Below are 19,778 nucleotides of genomic sequence, written 5' to 3'. Positions count from 1 at the left end.
TATCAACATATACAACAGGTTCAATTCACAATCTTCAATGAAAAACTTCAGGGATACAATTATGACAGCAAATTAACATTAACAATCAGAAGTATCTTTTCTTACTACAAATTTCGAGCAAATAGATTACACCTTATTCACGATATCATATTATACAACATACAGTTATAATATGTCACGGGTTTTATGGTAGGGATCGTGAGAGAGCAAAGCAAAAGTAAATACAAAAATGTCTGCTTCTGGGAACCTACTACGGGTTCTGGAAATTTCTGCAAGAATCTTTTCATATATCCCAAAGTTAAATGGGACTTTCGGTATCTTGTATACAAAATAGTAGGGGAAATTCTTCGTACTGTTCTGAGAATCCGCGTTCCTCGGCCATGGTTTTCAATGATTCATAAACCTGATACATAGACCACCTATCCTTGGGGCGAGAAATGACACAATTACATGCGATTCTCAAGAACCGCACGATATCCTCATCGTGGCCCTTTCCACACAGGCTTTTATCAATAGCATCTTTGATTCGACCAGAACCCGAGAGCTGATTTACCCAGTCCACTAAATTACCTTTAAATCCTTCTCTGGCCGTACTAACTTCAAGAGCTTTTTGTCCCGTTGCTAACTCAAGAAGTACAACCCCGAAACTGTAAGCATCCCCTTTAAGAGAAGCAACCATTGTACTCGAGTACTCAGGAGCTACATACCCAAATTCACCTAAATCCCCATTGACGAAACTATTCTCATCAGATTTTGAAGAAGTCACGAGCCTTGCCAACCCAAAGTCCATTATCCTAGGATCGAAATCCTCATCAAGGAGAATAATGTTGGAGCTAATGTTTTGATGCAGTATGGGAGGGTTACAACCATGATGAAGCCAAGCAAGTCCCCGTGCAGCACCCAAACCGATCATAAACCTAGTCGGCCAATCCAAAACACCCGGATTACGATTCAATATCGAAGACAAAGTCCCATTTGAAAGATGCTTATATACCAAGAGCTTCTCCTCGTCCACCAAGCAAAACCCCAATAGAGGCACCAAATTTGGATGCCTTAGTTGTCCTAACCTATTCATCTCCATCCTAAACTGTTTCTCCCCCATCTTACAAGTATTAAGTCGCTTAATCGCAAGTGCCGACCCATCTGGCAAAACCGCCTTGTAGGTCGTCCCCGTCCTGGTTGAGACTATAACATTTTCCGCACTAAAACCATTAGTGGCCACCAACAAATCCGCCAACTTAACCTTCACAAGAGGTTTCTGAAACAACAAAACTTGAGTAAGCTTGTGAGCACTCAATCTCTCAACCCAACTGCTAACTTCATCTCTCCCTTTAATTCCATACCCTCTCTTTCTTTTCTTAGTGAAACACCACCACAATAAACTAAACCCTAACAACAGAGAGCCCACAGCACCAAAAACCCCAGCAGCAATAATAATTGCCAAATTCCTCTTGCTCAAACCCCCACATTTTCCCAAAGTTCCTCCACAAAGCCCACTGTTCCCACTATAATCAAGCTCCAAATTATAATTAAACTCAGGAACCCTCCCGGATAATTCATTATTAGCAACTGTAAACTTTTTCAATCTTCCTAAACTCGAAAACTGAATCGGAATATTCCCAGACAATCTATTATCATCCAAAATCAAATTATTCAGATACGTGCAATTCGCAAGATTGACTGGAATTTCACCGGAAAAATGATTATGGGATAAATCTAAACTAACCAAATATGGCAACCAAGTACAAATTTGCGGGGGTATCGAACCTGAGAGAGTATTACCGGAGAGATCGAGAGTCTGGAGGTTGTGGCAGAACTGTAAGGAATCCGGGATTTTTCCGGCGAGGCTGGAGTCCCGGAGTTGAAGGCTGAGAAGCCGATTTTCACGGTCGTTCCAGCACGTAACCCCATCAAAACTACAGATAAATCCAATGGAAGTGTTCGAGAATCTCCAAGAATTAAGCTTCCCTGTCGGGTCAGTCAATGAGTTTTTCACTTCCTGCAAGCACTTAACGTCATCTTCTGAGAAAACCCAGCTGGAAAAAAGCAGGAAAATTACCAGAAGAGGAGTGAATATGGATCTGAAGAGAGGAGGAAGCATAATTATTGATGGAGGTGAAGAAATTGGTGGGTTTTGCTTTTGTGGAATTTTGTTGGGGTCTCTTGTTGATTTGATTACAGAAGAATTTATTAGATAGCTTTTCAGCCCCGTTTGGCCCCCTTTTCAAGAAAATGGGTCGTATAGTATTTTTTTTAAAATAAATAATTGAAAAAAAAAAGATTAATTTACGTATAATATTATTTTATGAAATATTATGTGGTTGAAAATAAAATAGAAATAAATGAAATAAAAATTAATGAAATTTTGCTATTTGTATACTGATTTTTGATACTTTGGTTGGCACTTGCATTGTTATCAAATGTCAATTTGATAAAAAAAAATTGTTTGAATTTTAAACTGCTCAATAGGATAATACCATATGGCAAAGTATAAACTAAAATGTATACTAATAGAACCAAACGAGGACTCGATCTCGATGTATACACGAGTATGCCATTTTGAATTGACTTTGGTTGTAGAATTCGTAGATATTAACATTAATTAATCATTTTTAGTCTTTGATTTGGGGGAATTATGTATTGTACTTTGAATATTTTCAGTCAAAGCTTGAAATCAAGCTCTTAATTTATTTAAATTACAATATAATTTTAATTTAAATCAAAATCAAATAATCAATATTAATTACATTTTTATGGATTTGACAACGTTTCAACCACATATTTCAAAAACTCAAATGACAATCTACTAAAAAATCTAATTTTAATCTCATATCCTCAAAAAATGCTTAACAGAGTAAGAATCCATAATTTTTCATTTTAAAGTGGGAACTCAACTTATTCCTACTTACTTTTGAAACGATAGATGCTACCCTCTTTTAATAGTCAGAAGTCATATTCATATTTTACACGCAAAATAAATAAATAAAATTGAAAAATTATGTTTCGTGTGTTTATATGTAAATATGTTTACAAAAATATTTAAAATGAGTGATGAATACGTGGATAAAAATTGTGAATCTCAAAAAACATATGATAAAAAGTAATTTGACTTTTGTAAACACTTGCCAAACGTACTAGAAACTAGTTGATTATGTGCTTGTTTGGTAAGGATTTTGTTAATTGATTTTTTGACCGTTAGAGATAAAGTGGGTCCTATTTGAGAGAAAATAATTCAAAAATGACAGTTAGAATAGTGAAATAACGATAAAAAGAAATGATATTAATTGGATTAAAATCTCAACCAAGCATGCTCTATATTAAGTTTTATTCTTTGTTTATTTAAAAAAATAAAAATTGACGAGAATCTAATTTGATATTTAAGCTAAGCCTTGACGCAATTTGGTTTGGGTTGGTTTCAACCCAAATCAATACGTTCTAACTCTTAAATCGAACCAAATCAAATCGATTTGGTTCAGTTCGGTTAGTCGGTTTGGACTTTCAGTGCAAAGTGAATTTAAAAAAAAAAAAAAAAATTGTCCAAATTTTGGGTCTAGATGGATTATAAGAACTAAAATAACTAAATACTTTTATATTACAAGAATTTTTTACTAACAAATAAAATCAGGTTACTAGAAACAGATCAGTGAAAAACTTAAGAATTTTGTTGTCTTTTATGCATTATATAGTCTAACTGACTGAGTAAGAAAAAAATGCTAAGTATAACATAATGAGCTTATGAAAGAAAATTTTCAATACTATTACCGACAACATCATTGATTAGAAGGAATTGTGATGTAGTTATGAGATAATGATTTATCTTTTGATTTTTATTTTTCTTAGAAAAAATAAATATGTAAGTGGGTTGAGTTGATTCGATTAATCAAATGGTTTAAGGTTTTAAACCATAACCGAACCAACTCATCATGGTCTTGTTTAATAGAAAAAATCAAACCAAACCAAGTGCATGCGTTAAACTGACTCAAATCGAATCGAGTCGGTTCGATTTGGTTGGTTTGATCGATTTTTCGATTTTTTTGCCCAAGCCTAATTTAAGCAATGACTATTGACTTAAATAAGGGTCATGTCCATTTTCAAAATATTGATTTTTATTATAATAATTGAGTTATTTATATGATATTTGACGTTGGTAGACATTGTTTGTATTGGTGATGAAAGTGTCCCCATCAGCTACGTACTGATCAAAGAAGGGGTTAGGAACCTCATCCTAGTTGCTCTCTAGTGCAAGACAAAGTTAAGTTCTTCGTAAAGAAACGAATAAATAATAGTAGAGAGTGAATACTTGCTATAAATGGATAGTTGTGATTACATTTACCTTGTAGGTTAGCCTTCTTTGTATATAGTTGTGTCATGATGATGTGAGGAGGTGTGATTACGAGCACATGGGTCATATATCTTAGAATTTTTGGGTTTTACGGTGAGAATCATGATTGGGTGAGAAAAATCAATTTGGGTGATTAACTGGATCTCTTCATGAATAGAGAGTGATCGATGTTGACCAATCTCATTTCTTAGGGTGTCATGTAGTAGTCTACGTAGGAATGACAATTTGAATCGAAAAACTTTAGCTATGCAATGCCCCGCCCAAATTGTCTAATGACTTAAAAATATACATGTATAATAAATTTCCTTTGCTCATTTTTTAATGTCCAAACTCAAATTAATTACCAAAACTCATTATATTTCCAAATTGTCCTTAAATGTACTAGGAAAAAAAATCAAAAACTAAGAATATATAATGAGGTGACGATGCCATGCCCTATTCCCATACCTGTGCCTACGACTCGTCTGCTTATCGAAACGAATAGGTAATATTTCTTCACAATTTATCGATTAATTGGCCACATAATCCCTCACAAAGTTACTGATCATTAATGAGATCAATTACTTCTCCTTCCAACCCTAACATCAACCGAAGTATGTGTATCGTGGTCTCAACTATCTCGTTAAGGGCTCATGAATATACTCATCGAAATCATAGCATCACTAGTTCTCCTTCCACGACTCTCGATCAGTCAAGAGTAGAGTCAAGACGCTTGTTGATAAGTTGGGAGAAAAAAAATCTTAGAGATGCAAATTAATCATTACCCCGATGCCTCGAAACTCTAGATGTATGCTTGATTATCATCAAAGTGACGATTGTGTCCATTCATATTTGACACGTGTCGAACACATCAGATACATCATTTGTAAAGTAATTGCCTCTCTTTTCTTTAGCTCTAACATCTCAATAAGAAATTGGCTTCCGAATACGTAGGAAAAAAATTTGAATACCAGTTAGCCATTATGTATAGGAAGTTAGGATGATTTTTTTCATTTCCATTCTTTTATTTCAAAGCAAAAAGTGAGTGTTGTCCGTCTTTGGTGGATTCTATCCTCTATTCTTCTTTAGGGCACCTTATTGCGATCAAACATTCTTTAGATGATTCTCATTTGCTCAATGAAAGCTTAAATCGTTAACTTAGATAGTGATTCAGAATATCCAAAATTAATGTAGCCATTTAAAGGGGGAGGAAATTCAAGGAATATCACAATAATTGACCAGACATCTTTCCTGACCGAATGGGCGAAGTTAAAGTCAATTACATAATTCTACTTTTTCTCATGTTATTGAGTTTCATCGGTGCCTCAGAGAATTTAGAAATCCCTGATAGTTCAAAATGTGACACAATTGGTCTATCCGAGGCCCTGAAAGAAGTTTATGCCCCTGTTTGTTTCTCATTTTTCCCCATTAAAATGAAAAATATGACCGTTATCCATCATATCAAGTCACCAAATTTGAATTTTTATTTCTTGTGTGTGGCTCATAATGACTATATTTTTCATTCTCATTTTTACAAAAATGGGAAACAAACGCCCTCTATATACTTCTTGACCATTCTTATAGATCCCTAGAGGAAAATGATCGGCTCCTACTAGGTCATAGAAGGAGAGGTGGCTATCTATGTAGATAGGTTATCCTTACTTATCTCATTCTCTTGTGTATGAAGTTTAATGTTCATTTTTTGATTTAAGTTACTCTATCTAGTTTTTGAGATAAGGCTGTCGAGAGGATATAATTGCTATATAATATTCACCTTTTAGGATTCCACAGTCCTTCCTCAAATAGTGGTTGGAAAGCTCATTACATTTTTCTCAGGCCTCTAGAAAGTTCATTACATTTCCCATTCAATTGGGATCACCGTAGATTGAGTCTCTTAAACCAATGCTTCGTGGTCACTGAAGCTTTGAAAATCAAACTCAATTATTTGACCAGTTTAGATCTTCTTGTGACAAATTAATAACATTTTGACTATCGTGCTCTCTCATAAATGGGATTGATCGTCCTAGGTGTAGTCACTTAGACTGCGACTGGTTTTCCGTTTTGGTCCGTCGTTTTTGAAAACACATTTTCGAAAACGAATTAAAATTTATAACTGAAAACGTAAAACGACTTTTTACCGTTTTTAGCGTTTTTAGTTATAAATGTCGAAAACGCGAAAAAGGCAAAAAACGGGTCGTTTTCGGGAAAAACTAAAAAAAATTTTGAAAATGAAAATGAAAACCAACCGTGCCCTTAACTTTTTAAACATGCTTTCCTATTTTTTTAAAAAGTGATTGTGGTTTAATTGTCTTGATTTATACTCCCTCAAATTTCGTCTTTCTTTTACAGAGATGGATTTTGACTCGGAGGCAATTGATGGCAAAGTTGTCGACGCAGGCGAAAAGTAAGAGGAAGAAGGCATTGGAAAAGGCGGCGGATGAAGGAGTGACTTTGACGCAGTCTTTGATTCAAGCGAACACTTCCTACTTCTCCACTTGCATTGGGTTGGCTATGGGCTAAGCCTGTCCAATTCAAGCCCTGAGTCGTTAATTGACTTAAAATGAGGCTTTTTTTATTAATTTAAATATGGAACACCACATAATTCCTTCATTTAAAAAGCACATTTCAAAACTAACAAACCTTTTAAAACTTTTCAAAAATCAGATGGTAATTAAATTTAATAAATATTTAATTATAATATAATATAATTAATCTACTTACTCCACCCACTTCCAACCAACCCCACCCATTACACCAAATTTTAAATTCAAAACATTCTCTCTCTCCACCCCACCCCACCTTCGGTAACTTTTTCGACGATTGCTCCGACTCCGACGAACATTCTCGGCGACCCACACCCCCACCTCTGATGACCGCTTTGACGACAATTCCGACAGCCTCTTCTATGAATATTCCGACGACCTCCCCGACGACGACCGTTCCGGTGAATATTCTGGTGACCGCTCACTTCTCCGGCAGCCTACCTTTTTTTTCTTTTTTTCTTCTTTTTTGGCATTGACCTGTTACCAATTTCATTAGATTTGTGACCTATGCAAATTGTGATTTGTGACCAGGTCTATTGAATTTGTGACCTAATCAGGCTGTGGCTAGTAACATAAAATGTGACCTACATGTGACTTGTTAATATTGATCCGTGACCTGTTTATACTGATTTGACTTATATGAAATGACTGAATTGTGAACTCAAACCTGTAACCAGAACGACGAATTGTGATCTGTAACGTATAAACTGTGACCTTATGTGTTCATGACCAAATTTGTCTTCAATGTGATTGTCTCTGACCATGTTAGTCAATTTGTGACCATATGTGACCAAGTCACATACAGTCACAGTTAACACAAATCTGGTCACAGACAGTCACAATGAAGATAGATTCGGTCACTCACCACTATTTCTAACACTGGATTCACAATCTGTATCGCCATCGTCCATACAGCCAACGATTTCTATCCACCAAAAATTAAGCCATCTACTACCATACACAAAACATCATATTGCTGAGGAAGATCCAATTGCAGCAACCAAATATGTTGAAATATCAATACAACAACTAATTAATCCAATTGTAGCAACCAAATATTACAAAGTAGAACAAGGCCACCATTTATGTTAAAAAAGACAAAAAAGTGCAAAATTTAAATGTACACTCCGAACATTTTGCAGGCCAAGTTTATAGCATTTTACTCAAGGTCCTGTTGTTCTGCACCAGAAAATGTGCTCATTTAAATCATTAAAGCCTGCCTCGAAATATATTATTATATAAAAACACCTCTACTGGAGAAGATTTGGCGTTCTCCTTTTACTTTGTTTCACCTACAACAATATTTATTACACACTGGTACAAGAGAAAATACCAAAAACACATTTTCCAGAAACTAAAAGACCTTTTTCCTAAAATCAAGACCTTTAATCAATTAAGGTGCATCACCTTTTTCCTAAACACATTTTCCAGAAACTACACACGTTGACCATTGTGCCGGACTGTCGAAGGCCACTTCAAGCGACGGTGGCACGGTGCAATATTGTCCCCAACGAACAGAGAACGAAGGATGGAGAAGGGAAGGGAGAGAGGGTGGTGACGACGGTGTGGTGGTGGCTGCGCTTCCCGGTGGTAGGTGGTCGGAATCTAGAGAATAGGGTGGGGAAGAAGCAGTGGATTTGATTTTTGGAAAAGAGAGTTTCGATTAGATTTTTGGGAAAGAGAGAAAGTCTGTAGGTTAGACATAAATCGGGGTTTGGGGGTAAAATAAGTGTCGGGGAGTGCGTGGGTGGGTGGGTCCGTGGGTGCAATTAATTTGTTTTAATTAATTTAAAAATTAGTATTTAACACCTGATTATTGAAATTTAATCTTTCACCCACATATTTTTGAAATGCAATCTTGAAAAGAATGGTTCTACGTAATTTTCCCTTTAAATATTTTTGTGGTGAAAAAAATAAAATAAATGTTACCATAGGCAAACATTGGAAATAGGGCTAGCTTGGGCACAATCTTAAATATAAGCCTACCCTATTAAGCATTGGCGGACCCACTAACTTTTTTTGGTAGAAATCAAATGTCACGTGACCCACAAAATTTTAATTTTTTTTGGAGAAATAAAAATTTTGTATTGTTACGCCTTGCATCCAAAGCTCCCAGTGGAAGCCACATGGAACCCCAGGGACCACCATGTCAAAACCACTTGGAATCAATAAAGCTCATAGTGGAAGTTACGAAACCACTTAGAATCAAGGAAAAGGTTGATCTCTCTGGCCCCGAAGCGCTATCTCCATCCGAAGTTCTTTGTTGAAACACTATCTTTACCTGTCCGAAGTCCTCTCTTTAAGTCGAAGCACTTGTTACCTTTAAAGCAAATATGCATCTTTAGAAATGATTGATGTAATATTTGTATTAATGAATGTCAAAAATGTCAACCTATAGCATAAGGAGGCTAACCCCTTGTCAATGTATTTAATGTATGGTTGAGTGATGTGAAACTTCGATTAATGAGATGAAGCCACATGATTCTAATCCAACGGTTACCAAGTCAGCTAGATCACTATAAATAATAGCTCTTAATACATTTCAAATGATGGAAAAAAGATATATGCAAACTTCATGTGCATAAACTTGCAAGTCTTTTGTTTTACGTGCTTGAGTTTGTAATTCCTTATATTTTTCGATGAAGTTGTTTATGATTGACATTTTTTCTGCAATCATTTTTTATCACATTGTCCATTCCCGAACGTTTTTGTCTCGTGTCGTAGAGCATCTCTCACGCCCATTGTCATTGTGATTCTTCAACCATATCTCCGGTCTGAATGTGTGGAAATTTACTAACGTGGACATGAGTGGGTCCGGCATCTATTAGTCACGTTGACATTGCAAAAAATAGGGTCAACGATTGGCGTCATTTGTGGGAATCCATACATTCAACCACGAGAATCCTGTAGGCAAAAAGGCCAACAACCTTTGGTTGGGAGGTTTTTTACCTTTGAAGAAAAGAAGGTGCTCTTGAAGAAAGAATCATGAAGTATTCTCAAGTCAAATTTTTCCTTTCAAAACACCCTATAAAATCCTTACGTAAAGGAAAATCACAGTGCTAAGGAATCAAGCTATTTAGAAATGCTGCCACGAGTTCCACCAATGAAGAGTCAGCACCTTGGAGAGCAAGAGAATACTCTAAAGAGGGGGAACCCCCACCAATTACTCCAACAACTCGCCTTCAATTTCATCAGTCACATAAAATAGGTAAATCAAGAGGTGGGTCTAGGATAACTGCTACACTCACTAGGAAAGTAGCCACTATGGTCACAAATATGAGAAACATAACCAAACAAAATCTTACCATGCAAGAGCTACTAAGGAGCATGTGAAGAATGGAGAATACCCAGTTCTTCCCTATGTAGCTCAAGGAAATGCATTTTATTACCCCTCACAAGGAAACTAATTCCAAGGTGAAGATGAGGTCCAAAGTCAAATGGCTAAATAAAAGCAATACGCTAGGGATGAAATCCTTGACGAAAGGATAATTGGGATGGATACATCCACCAACTGTGCTAAAAAGAGGCATTTAGCTCTTCAAATGGGATACTTTAACGTGTCGTAATATTTGCTACAATTTTTAATAAGACCAAAAACAAGTAACCTTTATATCACCATATATGATGTTAATTTCATTTAAAGTCTCCCACACACTTATATGTGATCCAGTAGAGATTCCAATATGCAATAAGAAAGACATATAAGCACAATACCATGAAGCATAAGTGATAGAGAGGAAGAAATAGGGAAGACTGAAGTTTGAGGAAGAACTGTAATGTGCTAGTTTTGATCTTCACCACTATTTTTGTACGTTTGATTGTGCCCATAATTCAAAATGTTTTCGTCCATCATTGCTATCAGGAGTGGTGCCAGGCCCACGTCTTTGACATCCTGGCCATTCGCTACATCTAGTCATATTCGATGTTATTGTGGCTGGAGCATAAAAAATGATGATAAAAAGAGGGCAAAGCAAAGTAAATGTTTTCGTCCATCATTGCTATCAGGAGTGGTGCCAGGCCCACGTCTTTGACATCCTGGCCATTTGCTACATCTAGTCATATTCGATGTTATTGTGGCTGGAGCATAAAAAATGATGATAAAAAGAGGGCAAAGCCTTATCTCTTAGAAAGCTAACCTTAAATTCAATAACCACTCAACATTGAGAAAAAGAGAAGCAAATTTTAGGAAAAGAATGAAATTACAAGCAATAGCAAAAACACATTAAATGTAGTTAAAAAGTTTTGATTTTAAAACCATGCCTAGGTCAACTAGTTCTCAATTGAACATATCATTTAATTGAGCTTGTATCCATTTACATTACACACCTGAATTAGGATTTATGACATGATCGAATTACATTCGTTATACCAGAGTTAATTAAATCATCAAATATCAACATTTGTGTTCAGTTACTATTTGTTCACCTAAAAATAAATTGTTATTGAATGATTACCCAGTTTTTAAAAAAATTACCCCATCCATCACCCGTTTTACTTCCATCCATCCAACTAGAAAAAATCTCCACGGGGTAGAATGAAATCTTACGTAACCAATAATACCGTTAAAAATTGACATGTAGATATTGCTTGCTCTAATTAAAGCGCTTTTTTCCCAAAAATTGAATGAATCGTTATTTTCCTCTTCACCATGCTTTCTCCCTAATCTTCTGTATGCTTTCCCCAAACGAAGCTCATTTCAACAAATTGCATCCTTGAAGATTTTTATCAGTTGAATCCTTTCCAAATCAATCCCCAAATTGAAAACCCGCAGATTTAAAAGACTAGATTCATACAAAAAAGTCAAATTGGCCAGCGCCAAACTCTTATCTTGATAATAAGGAACATGAATGACCCACAATGTCCTGTAATAGTAAGCAACTATAATGTTGATGAAGAAACATCGTTAGAGGAAGTAAAAGAGGGAACACAAGTAGGTTTTTTTAATCATTTTGATGAAATGTTATAATGTTGTGTCCATAACAATTTTTTTTTTATATCAGTAATCGATGAATTTGGTAGCACTTTGTTATTGTCCACGTTATTTCACGTTCTTAGAAAATGGACCACGTGCTATATTGTATTTTTTTTGGCATTTTTTTAATGAATCTTAGCCACTATATAAGTTTGTCCTCCAATATTTAGTTAGATCATCATTTACAATAGGCTTTTAGGTACTGCTCCGAGTATAAATTAAGGATTTGGGATTCATTTGTAGTGGACATTTTAAGGACCACATCATCATTTTTAGGAATACATTTCGTAGCTTCATGAATGACTGCATTTGGTATAGATATATAACGCGTGCTGACCATTTCATTTACATGTTTATTTGCAGATGATATATTTGAAAGATGAAGTGATACCTGAGGAATACAAATTGATTGATTCAGAAGAGATGTTAGTAACGATATTTTCATTATGATAAGAATGAAAATGAACGGATTTTGGTTGGATTAAATGCAGATCATAGTGTCGATCTTTTACTGCTAGGGACGAAGACTCACAATCTGAAGACACTTATTGTCCAAGTAAGGGGGAATTGCACACTGACTATTCTTTTAGTGAAGAAAATACTTTTCATTTCTCCGTTTATGATATCAAGAATGAGAAGTTCAATCCACAATTAGAGGTGGGAAAAGAGCTTAAAAATATTGAGGAGTATAAGCAAGCTATAAGGAATCATGGTGTAGCTACTAGGTGCAATTTTATATTCAAACCTAATAATGAGTTTAGAGCCCAAGCCATATGCAAATTAGGTGTACATGGAGGATTTGGGCTTCATAGAATAAGAAGAAAGGAAGCGTGCAAATAAAATCTAAAAATTCTGAGCATACATGTATCAAAACAAATAGACATCGCATTGCCAAATACATAGCATAGAGGTATTTAGATACCTTTGAAGTTGACCCTGGTTGAAAGTCTAAGCTTATTATAAAACCTGTAAAGGATGATCTAAAATTGACAATTAATAAGGTTACGACTTGGAGAACTATAAGATATGCGAGGGTAATGATACAAGGATCTGAGAAGCATCGGTTTGGATTGCTTAGGTCTTTTCATAAATTTTTGTTGCACTTTAGGCCTTTATGTCCTAAAGTGCAACAAAAACTTATGAAAAATTTTGAGTTAGCTGAGGGCTATAAAGCAGACTGGTTCAGAGGAATACAGTCTTATGTTCAATGTTCTAATGGGGAATTTGTTGTTAATATAGAAATTAAGTAGGAGATGAGATTTATCTGGAATTTTTTGTACTCTTGCAGTTGCTGCTATTATAGACAAAAGGGATGAGCCTTAGAGATACGTGCATGAGTGTTATAGATTGACTATATATATGAGTTCTTATGAGAATATTATGAACCCTATCGATGGGACAAGATTATGGACTCGAGTAGATGCTCCCCTATCAAACCACCAAATGTTCCGAAAAAGGAAAGAAAAGACGAAGATAGGAAGAAGAAAAAGATGTCATATCTCATTTCGGTTCTAAAGCAAAGTTGAATAAGAGGGGCACCATAGTAATTACTTGTAGTGTCTTTGGTTTAACGAGACACAACAAGAGGTACCATTAAAAAGCAGAAGTACCATACCATGTTTGTTTATATATGAAGTTTGTATTATGTTTTCTGATTTCTAATAAAATATATAATCTAATGTATTACATTTATAGGTTCATTATAGAATGGTCTTATGTGGATATAGATCCAAAAAATCGAGAAAATTCAATTCACTTTGGGAGTGAAACCACAAAGGTAATCAAATCTATCACAATATCCTACAATTAGTAAATTTGGTCAACATTTAATTTTTAGACGCTATAACTGTTTTCTTTTAACCCTTTTTTATAAGCCAAACTAGTGCCTAGGAGGCCATCTAAGGTGCTTGTATCAGAATTGCAACCAGTAGAACCACAATCTAATTTTCAAATGATGCCAACACTTGGAATTGGTTTAACCTGCACAATTTGCCAACTATGGTCCTACACAAGTGAGCCAGTTATTTTAGCAACAGAGAATGCTCTTTTGTAAACATTAGTGAAAGACTTGCAAGAAATACATAATCAAGAAAAACAAAGAAGAGGGCAGCCATAACCAAAAAAAAAAAAAAGGTTGTTTGGGGATCAATTCCATATGCACCACCAAGAATCTAGAAAAAAAATTAGCAATTCAATAGTACATTAATTTTGTTTCATTGATATAATTTAGATTATAGAGATGCTAAATATGTTTTCAATTAATATTTTTTTGTTGTATACCTGACCAAAATTTTTGTTTTGTTGATGTAAAAACGAAAGGAATTATGCTTACTATATGGTTGAATGAAATTTTATATTGGAGTATAGTTGAGTGAATTGGAAATCTGGAATGTTTGGTATGTAGTTGAGAAAAATTCAATTTACATTTTGGCTGATGTTTTTTTGAGAGCAAATTTATGGTTAACCGTTCTCATAAATCATGGCTTTCATCATAAAAGTTCTGGTGTTCTTACAAGTTAACTTTCAAATTGCACTTTCAAGTGCTTTCTTACTTAAGTTCTTAGCTTTCTTTACTTCATCTATGAATGCGTTATTCAAGAGATGTACATTTTATCTCCGTATTTGTACTCTATCAATGAACTTGCTGAACTTACAGAATGAGGTTATAGTGCAGAATACTTGGAAGCTGTCCAAGCTCAAGCTGCCGAAGTTCATGGTCTTGGTTTATATACGTCTTTAAACACCAACCCATTAATTAAACCGGAACAAGTAACATTTGGCTAAACACTGTAAAACATATGGTTTGCTTAGATGATTCCACAACCATCACCACTTACACAACACCATCAGTATAACTAAATCACCAATATACAACTACCAAATACCAATAACAAACAACATATTCGATCCATAGCTGAACCCACTAAACACAAAAAGACCGATAACACTGTAACTTATGAGAATTCTGAATCTTACCTAATATGGCTTCAAGGATTTGCTCATCATACACTCCTTCTGTTACATATCATTCAATCGGTGGATTAGGCCATTTATTACACTCTTGTAGCGTGGGATAAACAGGTGGGTCGACCTAAGAAAAATAGTTGCAAGCATCTGGCCGGGCTTTCATCATAAAAGTTCTGGTGTTCTTACAAGTTAACTTTCAAATTGCACTTTCAAGTGCTTTCTTACTTAAGTTCTTAGCCTTTACTTCATCTATGAATGCGTTATTCAAGAGATGTACATTTTATCTCCGTATTTGTACTCTATCAATGAACTTGCTGAACTTACAGAATGAGGTTATAGTGCAGAATAGTTGGAAGCTGTCCATGCTCAAGCTGCCCAAGTTCATGGTCTTGGTTTAGATGCGTCTTTAAACACCAACCCATTAATTAAACCGGAACAAGTAACATTTAGCTAAACTCTGTAAAACATATGGTTTGCTTAGATGATTCCACAACCATCACCACTTTCACAACACCATCAGTATAACTAAATCACCAACATACAACTACCAAATACCAATAACAAACAACATATTCGATCCATAACTGAACCCACTAAACACAAAAAGACCGATAACACTGTAAATTATGAGGAATCTGAATCTTACCTAATATGGCTTCAAGGATTTGCTCATCATACACTCCTTCTGTTACATATCATTCAATCGGTGGATTAGGCCATTTATTACACTCTTGTAGCGTGGGATAAATAAGTGGGTCGACCTAAGAAAAATAGTTGCAAGCATCTGGCCCTCCATAATATCTACATCTCCAAAACCGTCTTCCTAGATTGTTCTTCATCCATGAACTCTTTGTAACAGTTCTATAACCACAATGATATAATTATATGTTCGGCATTCCAGGTTGATGAAGAAACTTCCATGATGAGGTATGGAAGGAGGCAAAATTTCTCGATTTTGGATGGAAAATGATTTGGGAAAAATCAATTAGGTTTTCATATAGAAGATTGGGGAAATCAAAGTTTAGTTTTTTTTGGGAGAAAGTGTATAGAAGATTGTGGAGAATGCACAGTGAGAAGGAAAAATAACAATTCTTTCAAATTTTCGGAAGAAAAAGCGCTTTAATTAATTAGAGTAAGCAATATCTATATGTCAATTTTACAGCGTTAACATAAGATTTCATATATAACATGAAAATTTTTGCCTAGTTGGATCGATGGAGGTGAAATGGGTGATGGATGAGTAATTTTTTTCAAAAGTGAGTGAGCATTTGGTAACCATTTGTATCTGATTGAGCAAGTAGTAACCAAACGCAAATGTTGATAATTGATGATTTAATTAACTCGGTATAACGACATAATTTTTAAAATATAAAACTTTAAAAAATAATTGCATATTTCACTTTTTTGCAGCATGAGCATATCCCATACATTGCCTTCTTCATAAATATTCCCATTTGACTTTTCTCAACCAGTTTGAATGAAAAATAGAGGTGAAATAAGAATCCAATATGAAAGTCTTTATGGTTTATGTGCAATTTATAAGTTAATCCAATATGAAAGTCTTTATGGTTTATGTGCAATTTATAAGTTGTTTACTTTTAACACAGAAATTAACGTTTCCATTAATGGTGTAAGCGGTTCAATTAGTCAGTTTTGACATATTTATACAATTGTTAAAAATGATCTGACAAAAATCCATGTCTGGTTAGATTACATTCTTTTGTTCATTTGAAGTCACTAGCTCATCGATTATAAATTTTTTCGTACTTTATTGACGAAAGAAAAACCATATAAATGTATAGTCATAAACCAACAACATTATGGAAAAAGTTATATTAAAATCATTTGAGCGGTTGTCGTTACTAACTTGAGAGAATGAAAATGCCTAATATTTATGCAGTTTTTCTTATTCTAAATGTTTGCGATGTGAAGACTGAAGACGAAGAGGGTTTTGATTTTGGTGTGCATTAAGTGTTGATAAGTATTGGGGTTATGAAACTTGGATAATTGTTTGTGATACTGCTAAAATTCACTCCCAACCATGTACACCTCTCGAGGATTTGGAATGGATTTCTCCCACTATTCTACTGCCATAATGCTTGAGCACCTAGGAGTCCTCAAGATATGTATATGCCTGAGGTCTACTATTACGTCTTGATAACATTCGGTGGCATCATCCTTGGTTTATATCCTTGGATATGTGAACTGCATCATGGCACTGATGCCCTCAAGCAGTTCACTTAGTCTCGTATGCCTTCATGTTTAAACCTTGGAGGAGCCCAACTCTTAAAGGACTCTAACCTGACCCCAACACCTCACACTTTAGATTCTTATGCCTAGAGGAACTCTAACGCAACAGTATTTACTATAATTGGGACTAGTCATAACACAAGTCCAACATTTCTCCAAGCAGGACTCCTTCAGATAATGATATCCAAAAAGTTAAATCCAACTAGAAGTGTCCTACTTATCTCTATAAATATGAGACTCCAACCTATTATTCAGGTACGTTTTTCATTATTTCTAGTTTATAGCCTCCCAAATAAATTCCCTTTCTGACTTAAGATAGGAGGGGGGACAAGGATACACCTCGACGCCTTTATTTCTGGTACCAGAAGATCTCGTGCGTGTTCATCCGCAATCCTCAAGTTCGGGAAACTAGCAGGTGCAGATTTTTGGTAGCATCATTGTCGCCGTCTATGGGAAACGCTATCAAAAATCATGGTTAACATACGATCAGGTCTTCCTCCAGCAAGCTCATCTGTTCCCAACCCCCATCCTCCCGCTCCTCAAGAAGAGTCATAAAAAATACATGCCCTAGCCAGTAGTTGTCACGGTTAGAGCCTTTGAAGAGCTCCCTCAATAGGTGGCCACGCAAACTCAGTTGTTGAGTCAAAGAAATTCACATCCATCACCAATTCAGACAAATCAAGGTGGTTTTATAAATGATGCTTGAGCCCGAGCATCAAACCTTGCTCTTGGTGACGACGGAGTAGGAACCTCGGGCTCGACACCAGTAATTATGGATTCTAGTGAGATTGCACAGATCATTCAAGAAGGAACTATAGTAGGCTCGCTTCAGAATGCTGGGGGGCCAGCGGGTTTCACCCCTAATACTCCATTTATGCCAGAGATATTATCATATCCTTTGCTTGACAGATTCAAATTTTCCCACATTAAAGAGAGTGATGGGACGATCAACCCGATTAATCATCTCAATGTATATATTAACGTGATGAATCTGCAAGTTGCACGGACCAGGTGATGTACAAGGCCTTCCAGTAAACAACAAATGCTGCCAGGGATTGGTTCTCAACATTAAAGCCCAATTTCATAGCCTCATTCTCAGATTTGGCTGATAAGTTCTCTACTATTTTTGCAAGTAGCAAACGCATTAAGAAAACAGCAGCCTTTCTCATGCAGCTTCGTTAAGGGCCGACTAAAACCCTACATGGTTTCATGACAATGCTTAATAAGCGTAGGAACGAAGTACCACCAACGCCCCTCACCCGGTTGAACACTTTCAAGGTAAATATCTTGATGGAGATCAATGATATGAAAGATTTGAAGTGACCTTCAAGAATGAAATCACCTCTTGACACCAGGGACATGAGCAAGTATTGTGAGTTCCATTGGGATCACGAGCATACCACGGAGGATTGCAAGGCTCTGCAATGGGAAATCGAGGCCCTTATTAAAAGAGGGTTCTTGAATTCCATATTCGAAGTTGTGATCGGATCGATTCATTAAAAAGAATCGATGCAATATATTTCTTATGTACAGAGATATACAAATCAGGAATTTCTTTTAAATTAGATAATTAGATGACCTACGGGCCAAGGGATAGTCTTAGGTAGACAGTTTCTATGGGGCGTAGGCCTCCCAAAAGGTAACGGAGGCGTGCAAAGGTTTCCTTGGGCCAAAGGTTGAATCGATCATCAGAAGAAGAATTAGGCCAAAAATTAGGATACATTCATTCCGTGGTGGGGATTGTAACTTTCCATAAATTTCCCATTTGTCGAGTAATTACCTTGGTCATGATGAGCCCCCAAGGGATGATCTCGAGAGGAGGAAAGAGCATGAAGTTAGAGGCAGTGGTCAACCCACGGCAAGAACCATTAAATCATCATCGAAGGCATAGCATCTAAGGGAGACACAAACGGCAGGCGAAAGCAGTATGCCCAACAGATGATACACCTTGATGCCTTTATTTTAGGAACTAGAAGATCTCACTCGTGTTCATCCGCAATCCTCAAGTTCGAGAAACCAGCAGGTGCAGATTTTTGGTAGCATCGATCAGTATTTAGTAATGAATAGTTGACCAAATAATCCATTTTGTATTAATATTTTAATAGTGATATTTTGTTTTGAAGGGTAAAGAACGCAATTTAACGGTCTAATATATGTTATTAATTTAAATTTATCTTTAAACAATTCAAATAGATTTCAATCATCCTTTAAAATTTTAATGTCTAAATCAAACCATTTTAGAATGATTTGAATTAGTACAAAACCGTTTAGTTGATGGATCTAGGCAACACCAAATGACATTTTCAATGATACAATTTCGATGTAATTTTTTGGTTTGATGATTTTTGCTTATAGCCATCGTTTCCATCTTAGTGTGGAGGTTTACATGCCTATTTTAGAAATATTGGGGACTTAAATATTGGGGACTTAGATATATAAAAAGTTAAATATGTATTCAAGTGCTGTATTTCTCAAAAAGTAAGGACACTAGTTGCAATTCCCTAATACAGAGCGTATAGTTTCAAAATACAAAAATTTCAAAAAGTCAGGCGCACTGCGCGCTTTCTGCAACTGTAAACGACGTCGGAACGGTACTATGTCCAGACGTACGACGTCGTCGAGAAAAACCTCCTCATCTCATCTGGTAATTAGAAGTCATGAATAAGGGTAATTTGGTCAAGCAGATACTCCTTTAACAACGAACCCAGCTACAGCTCCTAGAATT

At 35.7% G+C, this 19,778-nt stretch overlaps 1 protein-coding gene across 1 annotated transcript; it reads right to left on the bottom strand.

The window, feature by feature from the left end:
- On the bottom strand, positions 1–2,195 carry LOC111408614 (inactive LRR receptor-like serine/threonine-protein kinase BIR2). The gene has a single exon (XM_023038357.1). The coding sequence runs from the start codon at positions 2,099–2,101 to the stop codon at positions 299–301; it is 1,803 nt and encodes a 600-aa protein (XP_022894125.1). The 5' UTR covers positions 2,102–2,195; the 3' UTR covers positions 1–298.
- Between the last annotated feature and the right edge of the window lie 17,583 nt (positions 2,196–19,778).

Source organism: Olea europaea, chromosome 2 (genome assembly GCF_002742605.1).
Source record: "Olea europaea var. sylvestris chromosome 2, O_europaea_v1, whole genome shotgun sequence".
NCBI classification, from domain to species: Eukaryota; Viridiplantae; Streptophyta; class Magnoliopsida; order Lamiales; family Oleaceae; genus Olea; species Olea europaea.
Note: the sequence above shows the minus strand (reverse complement) of the source record. Positions and strands in the feature narration are given on the sequence as shown.